At 32.4% G+C, this 21,279-nt stretch overlaps 1 protein-coding gene across 1 annotated transcript in view; it reads right to left on the bottom strand.

Moving 5' to 3' along the window:
- Positions 1-1,149: 1,149 nt before the first annotated feature.
- The window catches only part of LOC150104274 (uncharacterized), a 224,188-nt gene continuing 204,058 nt past the window's right edge, over positions 1,150-21,279 (bottom strand). The window contains exons 50-55 of the mRNA XM_090396879.1: positions 20,437-20,510; positions 11,512-11,613; positions 8,774-8,935; positions 7,750-7,887; positions 4,576-4,651; positions 1,150-1,458 (exon numbers count right to left, since the gene is read on the bottom strand). Coding sequence (XP_090253005.1) covers positions 1,321-1,458; positions 4,576-4,651; positions 7,750-7,887; positions 8,774-8,935; positions 11,512-11,613; positions 20,437-20,510 — 690 coding nt within the window. The 3' untranslated portion in view covers positions 1,150-1,320. The remainder of the gene's footprint in view (positions 1,459-4,575; positions 4,652-7,749; positions 7,888-8,773; positions 8,936-11,511; positions 11,614-20,436; positions 20,511-21,279) is intronic.

Raw genomic sequence — 21,279 nt, 5'->3', positions numbered from 1 at the left:
ATTCCTGGAAGTTGAATAAAGGTGGAGTCAGTAGATGTGCGAGGACTAGATATTTTTCTTGGGGACTTGTGAATGAATGGAATAGGCTGCCAGAGTGAGTTGTGAATACTTTATCTGTTAATGGGTTCAATGAGAGGTAGGAAAGATTGTGTGGATAGTTTGGGTCTTCTACAATGAATAATCTTCGCACTTTATGGACGTGCCTGTACAATAATAATAATAATAATAATAATAATAATAATAATAATTGGTACAGCAATTGGGCTTAAGGATTTTTAAATTTTTATTAATTTAATATTTCATTTATTTTTACCCATTCTTTCTGTAAAGAAATCTGCTATACAGGCCTAACACTGAACTTAATTCAGAAATATTATTAGTTTTAGCTATAATTCATCAGAATGAAATTATAGCTATAGAAAAGTATTTCTATTAATAAATAAAGAACTCCAAATACAATTATATAGATTAAAAAGACTAAACCATTGTCTCAACAACTATCTTTAACCATCCTTTTCGTAGTAACAATCTGGTGCTTCTAAATGAACTTTGCAAAACTGGTTATTTATTTATTTATTTACGTTAGTTAAATTACTGAGTGATTACTGTATTACATCTATAATAGCTAAAATTAAATGGCAAATTAAAAACTTTAGAGGGAATGATGGGAGACATAAGAACATGCTGTAGATGTTCTGTGATTGTTTATATTTTGTGTCAGTAAATATGGTGTGGAAAGCTAATTGTTTACACTTTCTTAAATATTAATTTTATCGAAGAGGTATTAATTATAATTGGAAAAAAATTTATTTCGTGATTAAATTTTCTGAGGAACTAAATGATCGGGTATTAAATTATAAAAATATTGAAGAAAGGGCATTTGTAGTAATAAGATGAACTTTAACAAAGAAATTTTAGAAGTAGTGACGAATATGAACTGTTCGCATATTTCGCTCTTGAAAAAAAGTAACATCATTACAATATCACGTTATTTTAGTCAGCAGGCGAAAATCTAGATAATTAATCTAATTAATTCGAATACACTCAGTTAACTGGAGACATTTTTCTAAATGAAATTAAAGAAATGCATTTTTATTACGATGTCAAATTGTGTCAGATTTTGAAACTAATAAAAAGGTTCAAGTTTAGTTCTTTTGTTATAAATTTAATATTTAATAAAATACAGTTGAAATATGTACAAACTTCTGATTGCATCTTAGAAAGCGATATACATATTGCACAATATATTTTAATGAGAATCTAGTCCAGTTACTATGACCTAGTGAGAAGAAGTGGTCTGTATTATTTTGCTGGTTCATGCTAAAAATGAAATTCTAACCAATCCATTACAGTCTCCTGATGTCGTTTTAACCAGTGAATTTTCATTTCAATATGCTTAATAATTTGGTCCATGTAGGCCCAATCGTAATCTGGGTAAGACTCCTTCAGTTCTTTTAGCTGCAAGATAAAAACAAAAATATTATTTAAAACTAGTCTCTAATTAAGAATACTAATATTTTAAATATACAAGAAAAAATAAGCTTTCTGGCTTTCTGAATCATTAATTAGTTTTTAATTCAAATAGCATTCATTTCGGGAATAAAATATAAATATTTTCGAGTATTGTAATTGCCCACATCGTTTTTAAAATTTTCAATTGTTTAATTTAACATTCAAATAAAAATAAAAATTAGTTTACTAAAATTCTCATGCTTTGAGATGAAAAAAAAAGAAAGAAAGAAACAGAAAATAATTAATTCAACTTCTCAGGTTACTCAAACCAATTATTTAATACTATCGAAGAAATGATGGTAGTGCACGTTAGTGGGAAAATTGTGAACTTCAATAGAGATAATCACAATTGAAGATCATGAAAACTCTTCCTAGATTGTTATCAGTGATAATTTCAAAATTAAATAAAAACAGATTGGATAGAAATGCATAAATGCATCTTACATAAAAATTATTTGTACAATAGATGGGAAAGCTCTATTTAGAGTAATAAAAATAATTTGAGTTATCTTTGTAGTCACTGAAATGTGTATTAGAGGAGAATATTAACACTTTGATTAACAACAAAAATATTTAACGTTCCTTTATGTAAAACACTTCATAAACGGTTTGATAATAATTTAGATAACATGAAAAGATTCAAAGTATTCATAAACTTAGTTAAGTTTGAATAAGAATTTTTTCAATTCAAACCGTCATGTAAGCTATGAGTTTTCTTTCTTTTTAATTAGCCCTCTGAGAATTCAACCGCCTTTTCACTTACTATCTAAAATAATAACACATTCATTAACAATAATGACACTTGCTGGAAGCCAAATTAAATGCATTAACGTAATATTTATAGTCATCCTATATTTTTAAAAGTTTTGAGATAGAAAAGTAATTCAAACAAAAGACCTTAATTACATATTTAATTATAGCGTATATCTACCGTTGTCATTTACTACGGCACATTCTTAACGCGGATTTCATCCAACCAATATTTAAGTGGGAATATTCCACTTTCTCACGCGGAACATCTTACAATGAAGTCACTAAAGACGGCTTACAGTAAATTTTCTCTTATGTCTTTTCTGTGCATCCAAAAGCTCACCTTGAGTCAACACTTCGACCAGAAAGTCCATCGTCACCATATGCGATTATGCCCGTGTAAGCTATTGACTGCCTGTTATTTTAATACCACACGTAGGTATGCAACAAACGTTATAATCGGTCTCGTACGGAATGGCGAGTTTTCGTTTTGGAAATTTGAGTTCTTTTTTTTTTTTTTCATCCCTCGAAACAGCAAGGACACACAAGCAATTAACAATTATAACAAGATTGCGTTATAATGTTAATTGCTTCGGCCGTAATAATTCCAAAATAACACCAACTGTCAAGGGTTTCAAATAATCTTAAAAATGTTTCGCTTCATAGGGAGATCGAACTCAGATCATTCCGATTACAAGGTATATATATCTTGTTCACTATGCCGTAAGATGACATGACATGTTAAAAGTATACAAACTGTTCTGAAATCGTCTTGTTCGTTTCCATATGACGGCAAACGTCAACCATCAAATCCAGTTCATAAACATAGAAAAATGTAGCTTCATTCACCCCAGTGTTAATTTCAACTTCTACAAACACTGCGCACCACACTCTTCAAGTTATGCATTCTTTGATTCCTTTTGTCTTTTGTCAGAGAGTATCCAAATTAGACTCACCTGTTTGTGACCTTCTTTGCCTAAAAAATCTCTCTCGTCTCTATTCAACTTCAGCCAAGTTCATTTGTTATTTCTATCGCTTTCCTAATGCCACAAATCATCCTGAAATGTTTTCTTAATTCCTCTTTTTAAATATTAATTTTATTCAGTTCAATTTTCTTAATAATGATGCCATCTTTCATGGAAATTTTGATGTTCACAACCGAGCTTTCCTCTTTCAGAAACACACACAAATCAAACAGATAAGCGTGTTAATGTATTTGCTATCAATGTGACCTTAAACAAATAGTGCATATGCCTATCAAAATACTAGGAAACCTTAACCACTCTCCAAACAATATTCTAAGTATTTTAAGTATACTTAAAAAGATCACAAATAAGAATACTTAAAATACTTAAAATATTGTTTATCTGGTAGGTAACTAGCACCACAATCTAGTGCTGGTTCGCACGAAACAGAACAGAGTAAACAGAACTCACAGACCCACTCATAAAGTTCGCATCATTAGAATGCCAAGTGTGGTGATTTTCATAAGTTCTGTTCATTTTCTTGATTGAATTGCAAATTGCTCATTCGCCCCAAACACATTATATTGGGAAATATTTATTTATTTGAAGGTTTTTGCGCCAGAGTTGAATATTATATGTCGCCTCTTTGTGCTCTTATATTTTAATTGTATCTTATCTTTCCTATATCCTGGAATAGAATTTAAGTACAAAACGATTTCTCTTCTTGGAATTACCTCAACATGAAACCTCTCTTTACATAAACATATTATAACTATTGCCTCTTTAGCATCCAAATATTGCGTTGTCCCCTTCCTCTAAGGCATAATATTATTTCCAAACACCTATTAATTTATAGAAATCACAAATCAGAACAACCATTGAATACTTTTCTCACATTTGGGGTAGTGTCCCTAAGTGCTCCTTAAAATACTTGATTCAGTAGATAAAACAGCAATTACATTGAATAATGACCCATTTCTCAACAACTTACTTTCACAGAAGTGTTCAGTTTTCATTGCTTGCATTATTTTATAATTACTTCTATGGTAACTGCTCATCTCCAGCGTTATCATTAATTACCTTATTCTCTTCTAAATTCGGTGAAACGCATGCAGCAGTTTGCTCAGCTCTTTCGTGGTCCCTTTCCGAACTCACAGAAGAATGTATTTATCAAGATTTGGATTATATAAGGATTTGGATTATCAATTTGGATAATATTTTTGGATTATAAATTATTTGAAGAAAATTTGTGTTTGTTCAACAAATGAACAAGGAACACAGCGATTTTTTTATTAATTATATGAGACAACAATGATGTCATTTCACATTTAAAAATGTAATTTCTTACCTCTTTTAAGTGTTGTTCTGTACCTAAATTCCATGCAATTGCGCTTACCATCTGCATTATTAAATGTTTGCTGAACCTGAAATTTTAATAAAAAAGCGATGCTATTTAACAATAATCTCATATATTAATTATTTTATATATACTCACTGAAAATGCTATTGTAATATATAGTACTCGTATATAGTAAAATGCATATATATAGGCATTTTCCTTAGCCGATATATATATATATATATATATATATATATATATATTTTTTTTTGTGGGCAGAGTCATAATAAAATTAATAGAAACGCGCCGACACGCGCAGTATTTCGTGTGCATGCTAATACTGAGGAAAAATATCAGGAAAGTAAAATTCCAGATATCAAGATCTAAAATTGGTAAATAAGATATCAACATCTCTAAAATAATATTAAAGAATTATTTAAAAAAAAGCACCTTGAAAGGCGATATCACCTTCGTGCACGCGCAGTAGTTCGTATACATGCTAATAATGAGGGAAAATATCGGGAAAGTAAAATTTCAGATATCAAGATCTAAAATTGATGAAGGGAAACAGAGCGTCTGTAAGAAAGTGATCGGAGTAATGTGCACCTGTCCAAATGCGAGAACAGCATTCTAAGACTGGGCGGTTTTAGAAGTTATAACATCCGAAATATGCATGAGAAAAGTGCTGTTTTAAAAGATACAATTCTACGGAAACTGGGAAGGAATAATTCAGGATAGAAGCTCACTAGTTATTTTCACCTTGCACTGGAATGATAAGAAACTGTCTTTTATGGACATTATTTCTAAAACATTTTGAAACGTATTCACAAAGAATTCTGAAGAGAGGAAACCAACCACTATGACACGCAATGAACGGTTGAGATAAACCATATAAGATGGTGGCTTAGTTAGAAGGTCTATGCTGACACTGATCCTGAAATGTCGAGAGGACTACATGCAGGCCAGGTTAGCCGAGTAGTTAACGTACTCGCTCTCGAACAAACAAGCTGAGGATAGCAATCCTGCCTTGTTTTGTGATGTCTGTGATTGCTTGAGGGGAGGGGGTAAATTTCATTACCATGTGTGGGACCATCCCCACTAAATGGAGAACGGAATTGGCTAGAAAAAGTTCCTTAATTGATCTGTAAAGCAGGGTTTCTGGATTATATAAAATAGATAAAAATACATACATACATACATATATATATATATATATATATATATATATATATATATATATATATATATATATATATATATATACACAGTATATATATGTATATAAAGTTAAAACAAAATAAGAAAAAATCCTTTGTCTGCCTACTTTTCTAATATACTATATGTTAGATTAGGCTTCAACCTCTCGTTGGTAGAAATCTTTAGTACATAAAATATAATAAATAAATCACATGCTTTTTTCAAATATGTGCATGGCGATACTGTTGGCTGGGAAGGCATGATGGATTGTGGAACATGCTGTGTTTGAAAAACTTTCAATTAGTTATTGAGATTATCTACTGAAATGCTTGTGTAGGGCCTCAAGTAAACTACTGCTTTTAAAGAAATAATCCATTGCAACCACATCGATAGCAGTAACAGTACTTGATTTTTTTGCTTATTTTCCGTGTCCCTATGAGTACGAACTTGAACATTGTACATATTATTATTATTATTACATCACGCCTCCAAGGAGTCCAAAGACTTCTCCTTAATGCAAAAGAATTATTTTGACTTCTTTCTAGTCTATTGGGAGTGAATTCTATTCTATGTATATTACAACAAATGAGTTTCTGTTCAGTTGTTACAAAAGCGCATATATTACCACTTCTTGTTGGGATTTTTGTTACCACCAGGACAACTAATCATAAGATATACAGAATGAATTTAATAATTCTGTAAGGAAGAATGCGAAAATATTTCGCGGAATTATGGCAGAAACTAATTATCTTGTACATCGTCATACCGATCGGAGTTTGAACTTCTGATCAGCATGGCGGAAAGAGTTCCGCAAATGTATAATGTGGTCTACAATCACCTTAGCGTGACAGTAAATATTTTTATAAAAAAATACATAATGGAATGCAAGCAAGCGGCACGTTACCTTAACAGAAAACTCACAACAGAACTCATGGGAAGCGTACATACTGATCCCAAAAAAATGAAAAAAGAAGCAAAAATTACATTCACATGAAGTATTAGAAAATAGTTTTCTTACAACCACAGTAGGGTTCAAAGTGCTTGAAACAGTTAAACAACTGGAACATAAATTCTTTCACAGATTAATTTGGACAAATTGAATATTTCCGCTTTATGAGAATATAAACAAAAAAAATAGACACATAGAGGGAATGTAGTAACACCACTTAACATTTTTGAAATTATGTTCTAGGATTACATAAGCATAATTGTAAGCGTTAATCACTGAAAAAAAGAAAAAGACAATTAAAGAGGATAAAAATGAAAAGAGATTGGACGAAAAGTGTAAAGTTTTCTCGTTTGAGTTAATTAAAGCTGACGCTTTAATTAACTACCTGATTTTTTAACTGCGCTTGTAACATTTTTAAAACTGCTTTCGAAGTTCGTTTGTTTTTAAATGTCTGAAATGAAACTATTTTACCGAATAAAGTTTATTGATGTTTTTGCGATCTTTTCCATTTCTGTTATCATTTATACTAGATGATTTTAGTTTTGTTCATTTTAGTTATTTCAATTAAGGCGGTCATATTATTCTGCAATAAAACATCTTCTATGAATAAGAGAGAGAGAGAGAGAGTTTTATATTTCATAATGATTGACTCTTCGAATTCACCGCTCGATTTATGTTTTTCAGATATAAGCCACAACTTGCATTCAGTAATTGATATGTAAAATATCAGTAATCTGCGATATTCATTTTTGAAGATTATTAATAGTAAAAATAAATGCCATCTGTTATCCCTCTTGATCTTTATTCACACACCACATTTATTTTCTGTAGGTCTCCTGCTTGGAAGTTATTAAAATATCCGTAGATGAAATAAGCGCACACTTGTGTGTTCGGTTCATAAATTTTGAAATATAAAAAACCAAGTTGTTGTTTTTAATTATTATGCTCATTAATTTGAAATAGCATGCTTAAGATGAATAGATAATATTTTACTTATTGAAATCTAATCAACGAAATGGACATATGAAGCCAATCACCTCCTTTCAAAGTGAGTCCATTCTTCTCTGATGAATTTCCACACGAGTGGAAGAGCAAATGGATTTTCGCTCAACGAAGTGGCGATATTGATTACTTGAGCTGCATTCAGTTTGTTTCCCAGAAGGTCATTCAACAACCTAAAAAAAAAAAGTCATTTCAGAACGTGACAAACAGATTTCTATCATATATACGCATTAGTATTATTCTGATATTTTCGAAACCTGAAGCATACAGTGTCTCTCTGTACCGAAACATATCATCCAGTCTAATATTACGAATTACTTTAGCCCTTATTTAATTAAAGTAATAAATATGGCCAGTTAATCACTGAGTTTAAGAATAAAACAAAATAAAATAATTGAACTCCACTGGATGGCTTTATTTATTTGCTTTAGTTACAAGCTGAAGATTTAGTTTTTTCAATAAAACTAATGAAGGTTTTATTACGTGTTTTAATAAAAACCGTAAGGCGATGATAATTAATGTTATGTTAACGAAGTAATTAACGTAATTTTAACTCTTGAGAATACTGTTTAAATTAAAAAATCAAATCCAGATAATGATAGTTGGGAAATGAATTGTTTTTGCTAAACAGCTGATTACTTTTATGCGAAAACTATTAAATAATTATAATGAGAAAGCCTTCCATTTATCACTGCTAAAAGGAGGAAAAAAAACCTGTCGGCTAATTCTTTCCGGTACAGAAACATACTGTCATTACAATGGTTAATTCAAAGGTACTTGAAAGATGAATTAACAGATTTATAATTTCGGAAATTTTATGTATAATTCTTGAGAAATTACTGGAACAGTAGAGGAACTTCAGACAAAATGGAATATCATTTTACACGCAAAGTGACATTCTATATTATCCTTAATTCCTCTATTTGAGAGATAATGGCCATTATGCTAAGGGCTCGCTTGGTATAATAAGATCCATAATATTTTCTAAATTATAAACACATATTATAAATATTGCTATTATCAACCATACAGTTAAATAGTATACGCAGTGGTACTTACCGTTTCATTAAATTTTCGTTATCAGTCGATGATAAGATTTCAATTGTATCCTTTCCTTGAGTTGTTCGCGTCTCCTTGATATATCGATCCCATAGAGAGTCCCAAAATGTATCGTTTGCTCCTAATGCTCCATGTTTGAGGACCACGTGTTTCATGGAAATTCTAAAGAGAAAAACATTCAGTGGAATGGTTAATGGTTATTTTAATATAAGTTTTAAGATGATTACAGCATAGCATTAAAAAAAAGTCAACTAAAATTTCATTGAATAATTTAATTTACCTAACTCTATCAGCAAATACTATTCAAAATTCTGCTTGAAAGAATTCATGTACTGGCATTGAATTTGACAATTGTCTAAAAATTGTTAAATAGGAGTGTTTTAAAATCAGTTTCTGATTAATGTCAAATAAGTGTCTCTCTTTCTGTCTCTCGTCAATAAACATACACACACACACTAATCGGCACTTAATCTTGAAATATTTTAACAGTGATATTAAAATCTATATATATTTTTAACAATCTGAAACCAAGTAACTGAACTGGAATACTGATATCCTATTTTTCGTTCGAAATGTGAAAATGTTTCAAGTTACATAAAATAACTATAAAATAATTTCAGTAAAATTATTGTATTAGAAAAGTTGCAGTAAAATATTATATATTATAATAATATGTATAAGCAGTGAAGAAAGTGCAGTGTCAGGGAGGGTAAAAAACCATAAGCGTGATCACGTCTGTTTAAAAAAGGAAATGAATCAGCATAAGAGCAAAAAATTAACAGCTTCAAAAGGGTTAAATCTAGCTTTATAGTTTCCAGAAACTTTGATTTCTAGAAATTTAAAGTATTCGTGTATGTATACTGTGTTGACAAAAATACTTGGATACCTAGTTGTGGTTAAAAAAAAAGTGCGTTTTAATTGCATTTCTAATACCGAGTGGGACCACCTTTAGCCTGAATGACAGCAGCTACCCTTCGGGACATGCTTTCAACCAATTTCTGATACATCGCAACAGGAACATTCTTCCATTCCTCGCGCAAAACTACATCCATTGCTGCTGATAATGATGATGATGACGCTATGATTTGGAGCGAATTCGAAGTTCTGATTCATCTCAAAGATGTTCGATGGGGTTAAAGTCTGGACTCTGAGCCGGCCAGTCTAACATTTCAATATTGTGTTGGGGAAACCAGTCTCGGACATGCAGTGTAGTATGGCATGGAGCAATATCGAGCTGAAACATGCAAGAGTCGCTGCCGAAGTACTTCCACAGAGTCGGAAGAATGATAGGATGGTCAGGTAGCCAGGGTATGTCCGCCAATGGACCAAGCTCTATCTAACTGAAACATATTACCGAACCTCGACCAAACTTGACAGTTGGAATGATGCAGTCCTGTCGGAAACGTTCCCCGGGTAATCTACATATCTCAAGACGAACATGAGAGCGAAACATTTGGAAGCGTAATTAATCGCTCCTCAGAATCCTTTTCCAATTACCTACGGTTCAGGAATGGTGCGAAAGGCACCGGTTTTAGCTTGTTTGGTATTGAGAATAATGTGTGGCTTGCACGCAACAGCTCTGCCTTGGCAACATAAGGCATGCAACTCTTTGCGTATAGTTCTAGTGCTGACAGATGTCCGTGCAGCATTTTCCAAGTTGACTGTTATGTCCGCCGCTGATGACGTGCAGGATGCTCGAGCATTCCGAGACAAGCTCATCGACTCGGTCAGTGAATGTCAGTTACCTCTCTAAATACAATTCGTTATTTTTTCTGCTGCACTTGTACGTGTATATTGAGAAGGGTAGCGATGTAAGGGACAGAAAGATCACTGATGTGGCACCCAACTACCATCCCAGGTTGGAAGTCTGTCAGTTCAACTGAACGTGGCATCTTGATATCGTGTACAGCTCAAAATATACAGCAGATACCACCCTTTTATTACCAGACTTACACACACACTTCCTGAATATTTTATGTGGTAGGATCCAAAATTGGTATTGCATGTAAGGGGTCCAAATACTTTGGTCAACACAGTGTATGTGTGTGAGAGTAGCGGCATTGTTACTTCAAATTCTAAGAAATTTTATAAGCATATGCAAAACGCTGCTTGAAATAAAGATATAATTTTGGGTACATTTAAAGTATCCGAAAATTTTGAAATGGTTCTGAACATTTTTATCGGTAATTCGAGAATAGCTCAAAATATCGATTTGAATTTTATTTGTTTCGAAAAAAAATCACTCTCCCTTACAATAACGAGCTATTTTTAATCGCAATTACAAACTTTCTGCTTCAGCATTCAAATACATCAGTTGAAATGTTATTCCAAATGAAAATATTGTACACAGTATTAAGAAAATACTTATTGTGATTATAATTAGCCATTTTAATATAGTTAAATGTTTAATTTTAATATTATACTTATCTCATCTGCATTAGATACAATTTATTTATTTTTTCTAAATTAATGAGAATAAACAATTTTTATTTATTAGCCTTCTCCGAGAACTAATTTTTCATTAAGTTCTAGGAACACGCTTGTGAGAAATTAGCATTTCGTTATACTTTGCACAACTCTTAGGAAATTTTATAAGATTCCCTTAAATTCTGAAGCTTAATAACCTGTGAAACATCAGGCTACCTTTATGTACCTATCTAGTGGATAAGAGGAAATGAAGTTTAATTAGAAAAGCAGTTTCATATATCCAATTAGCAATGCGCTATCTGATAACTTACGTTTCTCCTTCCAGCCACAGATTTAATAATCGTGATGTTTCCTTTAAACACAGAGAACTTTTACCTAAGCAGGAGAAGGTGATTAATCGTTCTCTGAGGAGTCTGAAAGGGAAGAGAAACAAAGGAGTTAGTTATAAACTTTTCACCGTGGCTAAACAAGTAGATGTCAGTGCAAAATGCCAGCTGGTAATTTCTTCCAGTCGCTCTTTTGGCTGGAAGTAAATTCCCAGGGTAATTAATGATATCTTTGAGATTACTTAATAAGTATTCTCACTGATATCATTAATTTCCCTGGGAATTTACTAAGCACTTTATTTTCACTTCAAGTAACACATTTTTTTTACATAAATGTCAAAATGAAAAATATGTAACATCTCGTTATGATGTAATTTAGCAGTCAAGAATGATGGGGAATGGAAGGTATATTGCGTAAGATAACTAGCAGATAATTTCATTTGTACGTATATGTAATGTAATATTTCGTAGAATATATGGCTAATTCATTACATATAATTTGATTTCGGCATGAAATTAGGAATTCAAGGATTTTCGTCAGTAATATATATCTTATTCACTGAGGTGTCTGTCAGGTATTTTTAGTTATATTTTGAGGTAACTTTTAGCAACTATTAAATATGAATAACGCTGTCGCTTTGCAGTAACTGTTAATCTTCTTGCAGCAAACAGGAATAACGAATACAAATTTGAAAAATATATACAAACATCTGAACACTCCTTGGGAGTACATAGCAGGAAATTGATGATGATATATAAACATTAAAAAAAAGGCTGGATTTTTGTAGATTACTGAATCAAAAAACAGAAGCTTGAAAGTAATTATAGGCGAGTAGCTCAATATCTTTCCTCATTGCAACAAGAATAACGTAGTTGGAAAGACATAGGCATATTTGCTATTCGGTTTCTAAGATCTGGATTCAAATCCCTTCTAGCATAAAAGGATTAATCCTCATACGACTTTTGCACTTAAGATGAGTTATTCTGGAAAAGTATTATGAGCGTTATTCCTTATCTCATTCTTCTGTATAAGTTGACCTTATGCAGAAGAATGAGATCTCTTAATTCGCTTAGAAATTTAACTCGTGAAAACTCGGATTTCATCCAAATAAAACAAGCACTTAACAGACATGATGTACTGGTGTGATGGCCTAGAGTGATTCGAACGTAATATCAAACAAAAAGAACTGTGTTGCAGAAGATGGGCAAGGTTCTTAGTTGAAAAGATTAGGGGAGAATCTAAATTCGATCACGGAAGGTCCGTTAGTATCACTGTTAGTATCCGTTAGTGGCTCAAGAATTTTTTTCAAGAAACTTTGATCAAAGTGATAATGTCTGTAATATGACCTATAAAGAATAAAACCCTTTCACTTGAAGGTTTGAAATATATTGGTCCTAGGATAACCACATTACAACAGTCTTAAAATCATCGGTAGTGTATCATAAAAAAATAAAGATCACCTATAAACATATATTATTCGCCTTTTAAACGCATAAAGCAGTTATGTATGAATAGATTTTAATGAAATTCATTCATATTAAAAGATTGGCTACGAAAATGTGTTCGCCATTATTTTCAGTTTTCATTTACACGAAATAAAGCAAAATTTGATCAGTTAGAATTCTTAAGCATTTCACAGCCTGATTGACAGAGTGGTCAGTAGCCTTTCTCCAGCAAACAGAGGGCAGGTTCGAATCCTACTGTGAGTATCGATATTTATGATTGTCCTTAGAATGCATTTCATCTTCCGGTGTGAAACCATTGTCTCGCTTATTGGAGGCCTAAAGCGTCTAGAAACAGATCACACCAGATATATATAAGTATATATATATATTTCTTCTTTTCCCTGGTGTCTTCATTTCTAATATGTTTATAATCCATTTGTTATGTCTCCATACGTTTTCTAATAATTTTCTTTCTTTCTTTCTTTCTACGAGTGTCTTCTTCAATGCTTGGTTCTCTTTTATTTCACTTCAAGACTCTTTCATTGTTTTTTTTTTCTCCAATTTACTGCTATTTACTTCTAGCTATACACTGCAATAGTACATTTCAAATGCTTCAATTCCCATCTGATCTTCTGCTGTCATATTTTCGGGAAAAACAAACTTTCAAAAACCATTTAGTAATTTTTTTTATTTTTCAAGTTGGGCATATACATTGAGACTTTTCCATTCGGACATGACACACCTCCCTGAAATTATTAATTAGCTAAAATTAGGGAATAAACTTGGCATAACTTTTGTTACATTGTCATGATCCTTTCGAGATAATTCACTTTTGCAATCCAAAGTTCAAACACAAAGTTTACGGAAAGAGAAAACATCTCCACCCCAGCATGAGACTATTTAATTCTTCTTTGATTGAAATGTCGTGATAAACTTTCTTCGAATCCTAGACTGGATTGATACCAAAGGGCTTCGTTGAATCCAACCCAGTAACGAAGGCTCCAAGTGTAGAAAAGGATAATTCTCTTTTCTACAGGAATATATATTTATCCTTATGTTACATTTAAGCTTTCAATGTCTTTGGCTTTTTCTTCTACGTTTCAAACAAAGAGGATACATATTCTTTCATCCTCAGTTTAACCGTTTTAACTTAATGCTATTCCATTCGCGAAACTAAGCAAACTTAAGTGAAACGGCTTGTCTTTCACTTTCCACATAGGAAATGTTATTTACTATGGGGGAAATGCTAAATTTGGAAATACTAATGCACTTTCCAAAAATATATCGGTATAAATGCACTTTTCCATTGATATTTTGCGTAGTTTCACTTAAATATGCGTTATATCTGTTTTATTAAGATGTAAGTTTGGTAAGAGAAGGAAATTCGAGTAGCTGATATTTTAGTTCGAAAAGAAATAAACGGAATACATCAGTTGAAAATGTAATAAAATTAGCTACGTCATTTAAATCCGGTTGAAGGTTAAACCGCTAGTTTTAACAACTGAATTTGGCTTATGATATTCTTCATCAAAGCACTTGGTATTAAATTCATAACATATGAATACATAAAAGAAATCTGAAGTTGTTTGTGGGAACGAATACAGTTCAGATTAGCAACAACAAATAAATTCTTTCTTTTAGAGAAACTTGTGGCAAAGTTTCATGAACTAAGGTGATAATAACGTGAAGAATTCCGAACTTCGCAAAAATGAAGGAAACAATAAAATCTATTGGTGATCATAATATCTACAGAAACACTAGCTTATCTCTCGTCCGCAATCATCTCCGATAAGTTAAACCCTGAGCTTGCCATTAATAATCGTCTTGTTGCTGATCTCCGGAATTTTATCTCCTAAAACATTTCATTTACAGAAAAAAATCGATTTATTCTCTCAAAAAGACTTGAATTCTTCATAGTTCCAAAAAAAATACCCTAATTTAGATTTCAATTTTAGCATCAAAAGAATTTAACCTTTCCAGTGAAATTGCTAATAATCTCGGCTTAGAAGTTTCATCCATCCTACCATCTCCAAATCCAAGCTTCCACCATCTAATATCTCGCCAGCCGAAAAGAGAGCTTTACATTCCCTGAGACGCAACAGCCACCTTATTATCACCACAGCAGACAAGGTAAAAGCTGCAATAGTCATGGATTCGGCAAATTACAAAAGAAAAATTTCTCTTTTACTAGAAGATTGTTCAATTTACAAAGAACTGGGACTTGAACCCCACAATCAGGCAACGTAGGAAATTAAACTGCCTTCTAGAGGAAGTTATATGTTGAGTTGCAGACATCATAGAAAAGCTAAAAATGATTTTTCAAGAACACGTAGGTTCTATAGTTTGCCAAAGATGCATAAAACCGACACTCCCCTCCCTTCAATTGCAGACTGTATTCATTCACCGAAGTACGGCATAGCCAAAATTTTAGCAAACCTACTGAAACAACATATTAGCAAGTCTCGTTCGTTTATAAAAAATTCTTCGGATATCAAAGACAAATCGAAAAATGTTTACATACAACTCACTGATATTATCGTGAGCTTCAATATAGAATCCCTATTTACAAACAAACCTCTCAAAGACTACTCTCTAAAACATTCCAACAAGATATAGGAAAACTATTCGAATTTGTGATGCATTCTGGATACTTTGTCAGAATAAATTCTACAACCTAGTGGAAGGAACTGCCATGGGAAGTCCATTCTCCCCTGCTCTAGACAATTTTTATTTAGAACATCTAGAAGACATTCTCGTTTCATCCATGCACCCTCAACTTTCATTTCGGGTTCGATATCTTGTCGATATTTTTGCTGTGGCCTTACAATACAGAAACTCTACCAACGTTTTAGCTACTATAAATACTTTAGATCATCGTATCAAATTCACTATGGAAATTGAAAAAAGATAACAAATTATCTTTTCTAGATGTTCTTCGGAGCCTCCGTAGCTCAATTGCGTGATTTCAAGCGCAAAACGTTCTTTTGCTTACTTGGGAAAAGGATTAAACCAAAGTATAAAATTTATTGGTATATTTAACGTATTTTACATGCAAGGTAAAATACCTTGCATGTAAACTTTCTCATCTCATTTTCCTTTTAACGTCTTTTACCTTGCGGTGCCGAGGGTTTATTAATCATTTGACCTCAAACCGTTCACAGGATAAGTTGGGCAGCTCTACGCTCCGTATATCCTATATCAGTAGTGTTGAGTTCTCAAGGCCGTTTTGCCTGCTTTGGGGGATGAAAATCCCCAGGATAAACTGGGGAAAAAACTCTACTGTCCACGCTCAAAACCGGCTTCCACGTGGACAGTAGGGTTATATATATATATATATATATATATATATAGAGAGAGAGAGAGAGAGATCTATATATATATATATATAAAGATGTTTTTTCAATGTTTTAAGAATGGCGCCTAAAGCACCTATTATTATGGGAACAACTGTCGTTTTTTTTTGCCAGATTCGTTCAACTTCGACTTGCAAATCGCGATACTTTGTAATTTTTTCTATATATATATATATGTACAGGGTGTTCGGGATAAATTTGACATATTTATAATTAATTATATTTTTCCGTAAGTTACATGTATTAACACACACTTCTCTTCATTTAAAAGTTTGGACCCTTCTTCATTCATATACAAGATGTCAGAAAGGATGGATAGCTGGAACCCACCTGAATCATGGAAGAGAATAACTTGTATCATGATGATTCGTGCCCGCCATCAAAATAAGGATATTACGACAGCTGCCCAATGCTCCCTGAATACAGTAAAAACAATCAGGCATGAACTAGAGACTTGCAATGGTGACTACGAGGATGTAGCAAGAAGAAAGATCCCTAGCAGACGATCTGATTGCGTTCGTACAGCAGAATTCCTCGCAAATCTGCAGGAACAGGTGTTGAAGAACCCTGGCATTGGAATTCGGGCTTTGTTCGTGGAGTTGCTAACTGTAGTCAAGCCCTAGATAACAAGGGTAGCCAATGGTAGGCCGTATGTATGGCAGCAGGATTCGGCCCCTTGCCACACCTCTGGGAAAAGTCAAAAATGGTTGTCTGAAAATTTCTACGACTTCACCAGTCCAAATGTTTGGCCTCCAAACTCCCCAGACCTTAACCCCATGGATTATTTTGTATGGGGCGCAGTTGAAAAAGACACCAATCGCACTTCCAGTAATACAAAAGCCCAGTTAATGGATAAAATTAAAACAGTTTTTGCGGTCCTTCCCAGGGAGACTGTAGCATCAGCTTGTTCGAGGTTCCGAAGCAGAATTGAAGCTGTGATCGATGCTAATGGTGGTTATTTTGAGTAAATCTTGTTGATAGTATTGTAATTAACTCTGCCTGTAATGTTTTTTTGTCAATTCATTAAATTTAATAGATACAAAGAAGATTTTCTTTTTCCTTACGAAACTGTCAAATTTATCCCGAACACCCTGTATATATATATATTATTTTTTTTATTTTTTTTTATTTTTTTTATTTTTAAACATAGATTTAATGACTTAAAAAACCGAGATAACTTATAAAGATTTTAATGAGAATAACACAACTAGTTTCGGTTTATAACAGTCTTTCTCAGGTATTCATAAAGGAAAACATTGAAGTATCTAAAAAAACTGGAAATTACAGGTAAAAATTGCCACACATAATTGATACATAAAATACGTAGGTTTTTTATGCCGAAACTAGTTGTATTATTCTCATTAAAATCTTTATAAGTAATCTCGGTTTTTAAGTCATAAATCTATGTTTTAAAATGTATCACAACAACTGAGTAAAAGTCTGTGATCATGTATATATATACAGTATATATGTAGAAAGTATTTTACCTTGGGTATAATAAATGTTAAAGATACGAAGCTATTTTAAACCTGGTTTTACTCCATTTCCCAAGTAAGCAAACAGACAAACAAGTCAAGTTGCGCCTGCAAGTGTTGCAAGTCTAGCTGACCCTGCACGTAGTGCAAGACCAAGGCAACTCATGGTAAAAGTAGATTAAGCTCTGATCACTAATCTTAATATTTACCCATAATGCAAAGCACGTCTCCTGGAGGAGATGTATGATGCTTTGTATTAAAGGAAAAGGGCCACAATCCAGACCGGTTTCGACCTTTATTGAGGTCTCATTAGTGGGAGCCAGGCTAGAGATAGAGATACCAAGATTTTAGTAATACAGAGCTTATAAGTATTTTACCAGAACAAGTTGTCATAAGGTGTTTTAACGTTATTAAATAAAAATCTCAGGAGGAGATATAAATGTCGAAAGTATTTTACCTTGGGTATAATAACTTTGGGTATAATTACCTTGGGTATATGGGTAAATATTAAGATTAGTGCTCAGAGCTTAATCTACTTTTACCATGAGTTGCCTTGGTTTTGCACTACGTGCAGGATCAGCTAGACTTGCAACACTTGCAGGCGCAAACTTGACTTTTATATATATATATATATATATATATATATATTTAGTTTTGCACACTCCAGAAATCCCGCTCTATAGACAAAATACATGGAACTTTTAAATCCACTTCAAGCCTCCATGAAGGGTAGGTGCTGGTCTCACACCAGGCAATGAAATTCATTTCCTACCTAAAGGCAATCACAAGCATCCATGCTCAAGGTGGAATTGAAACCCGCAGCCTGTTGGCTGAAGAGCGAGACGCGGACTACTCGGCCAAGTAGGACGATTGTTTTTTTATGAAAATCCTCAGCTACTCTTTGCGTTTCTGCAACTGTTTTAACTCGGAAATAATATGCTTGTATTTCAGCACCAATCGTACTTCTTATTCCGAGCTTATTTTAAGATTTTTTTCCCCTAGAATGAAGTCAAAGTTAAAAGAATCTCACATTTCAAGCAATGAAGAATAAAATAATAATAATAATAATAATAATAATAATAATAATAATAATAATAATAATAATAATAATGAAACGCAGGGACACAGTAATTAAATTCATAGCAGTACTACTTTGAAGGAAACAGTGATCTTTACCTGTTTTCGTTACTATATTTTCTGGCAAGTCCTGAACTTTTTAGTATCGAGTGAATATATCAGGTATAGAAACAGAATAGCAAACTACACTATTAGAAAAACACAAGAAGGTAATACTGAATTCGTTTTGAAATTAACTTTTAGTTAATCATTACTTGTCTTTTATACTAAGAGGATTAATACTTCTTTATTACTCTTAGTATAAACGACAAGTAATGATTAACTGAAAGTTAATTTCAAAACGAAATTCGGCATCACCTTCTTGAGTAACTTGGCTATGTCTGAGAAAGATCCTTTGCTCCTCACGTCAGCGACGAGAATCGAACGCAGGTCACTCCTTTCCTGTGCATATGATTGCGGAGCTCGTAACCACTCGAACGTTACTTAAGATTGCATAATTGAATAGAGTTAAGTGAACGTACTCAAGTTACAAGAGACCATGTGTTTTTTGTGTAGGATTTCGGATATATTACAACTGTATCAAATTAAGGCGAGTGCTTACTTTATTTGAAACCCAATATTTACTGTCTCGTAAAGCTTTATGGGAAATAGAATTTCTTGTAAAAGTAAATAAAGATAGTGCATTAATGAAAAAGTTATTGCCTTTGGCAATGGGACTGGTAAATAGTCAACAACATATTCGCTTTACGTTTACCATTGGAAAATTTATGGGACTTTCTGATATTACAGGTATAGTAAATTAAATTCATCTTTACAGACGTTTGGGAAAAGCACACTTTCCAATAGAGAATTTGGTTCTATTCTGAATGTGGATTTTTTTTTCTAAATTGACAGTACAGTAAATTTAACCACAACAAAGAACTTACTTTGATTCATTTGAAGATCTGAATTTTTTGTTATGTGCTTTGATAATATAACAGTTGTTAAAATAAGAATAATATTTCCAGCACTGATTTTATTTTAATAAGCAATAATTTCTTAAAGGAAAAAAAAAAAAAAAAAAAAAAGGCAAGTTCTTAGTAATGTGCAAATTCCCCTCCTTCTCCCAAAAAGGAAATACAAATGGCAGGATGATAAATAAATGAATAAGGCGACTCCTATAATAACATATTATTGACAATAAATGGTTGAAAATTAAATATGTTTTTAAAGAACTGAGCGATGATCTTTCGCATATATTATCAAAAGATAATGTATGCGAATTTAATTAGCCTATTTCTAAAAATGCATTGATCCACTTAGTTTCATAAGCAAACTGTGCCAATCTAATAAGGAAAGGTGTGTAGTACACATTTCTTATTTCAATGAGACGGAGAAAGTTTATTTATCCTCTCAAATGATATTGGAAAAGAATTAGGAAAAAGAAATATTCGAAAACTTATTTTCTGTGGAGTTTAACCTTAGCATTGAATTACATGAATACTAAATTTTCTAGAGACCAGAAAGCTTTAATCTTTTACATAAATTACAAATATGAAAATAAAATGAATTTTACTAACCTTTCTAAATAACCACCTGTTTTCTCCCATGTCAAGTCAGTAAGTACATCATCTGTTATTTCTACCAGGTATTTCTGCAATTTCAAATAATTTCATTATTGGCTTTCACTCGTTTATGTTTTTAATAATATCAAATTAAAATGTAACTTCAGCAACAATACTTTCAACAATCATTGCAAGTTCTAATAGGCTAATTAAATTATTCCAATGTTAATTTTAAATATGAACAATTAAATGTAAGCATGAAAAATTAGTCTTGGAACATTCTGGGTGTAATTTTCAACAAATTTCCTTCAGTAACAGAAAATTTTCATTTTCTGTTACTGAAGGAATGAAATGAAAACTGAAATGAAGGAATGAATGAAAAAAAAATCTTACAAAAACAGATAAAAATAATAAAATAATATCTGTTTTTGTAAGATTTTTTGTATGAATCAATTCTAACTGAAGACGAAACTGATTCAGTATTAAGAGATAGCTCATTTTTTCCGACCACTAGGAGTAAATACGCTACATTGTGAAGGGAATCGAAATATAAAATTACAACTGATATTCTCCGTAGAACGTTAACTATTTTTGCTGCTATTCTTTTTATCTTAATTACTTTAAATAACAGCAGTTCTTCTACAATCGATCATTTATATCATTATAATTTTTTTTTCTGATTTATTCACCCCTTCTAGATAAGGTCGGTCATCAATGGCCGACTTCTATATGAGATCGGCCATTAATTTAGTTCATGTTTTTCTCATTGAACCATTCTTGCTCAGAGCTCGCTTTCTGGACGGGACTAGGGGGACGTACCGAATTACGAAAAAATCCCTGACCGATTCCTCCTCCATC

The sequence above is a fragment of the Typopeltis vanoorti genome, chromosome 8 (genome assembly GCF_054136105.1).
Source record: "Typopeltis vanoorti isolate ZY-2024b chromosome 8, IOZ_Tvanoo_1.0, whole genome shotgun sequence".
Lineage (NCBI taxonomy): Eukaryota > Metazoa > Arthropoda > Arachnida > Uropygi > Thelyphonidae > Typopeltis > Typopeltis vanoorti.
This window is presented reverse-complemented; position numbering and strand designations above follow the sequence as displayed.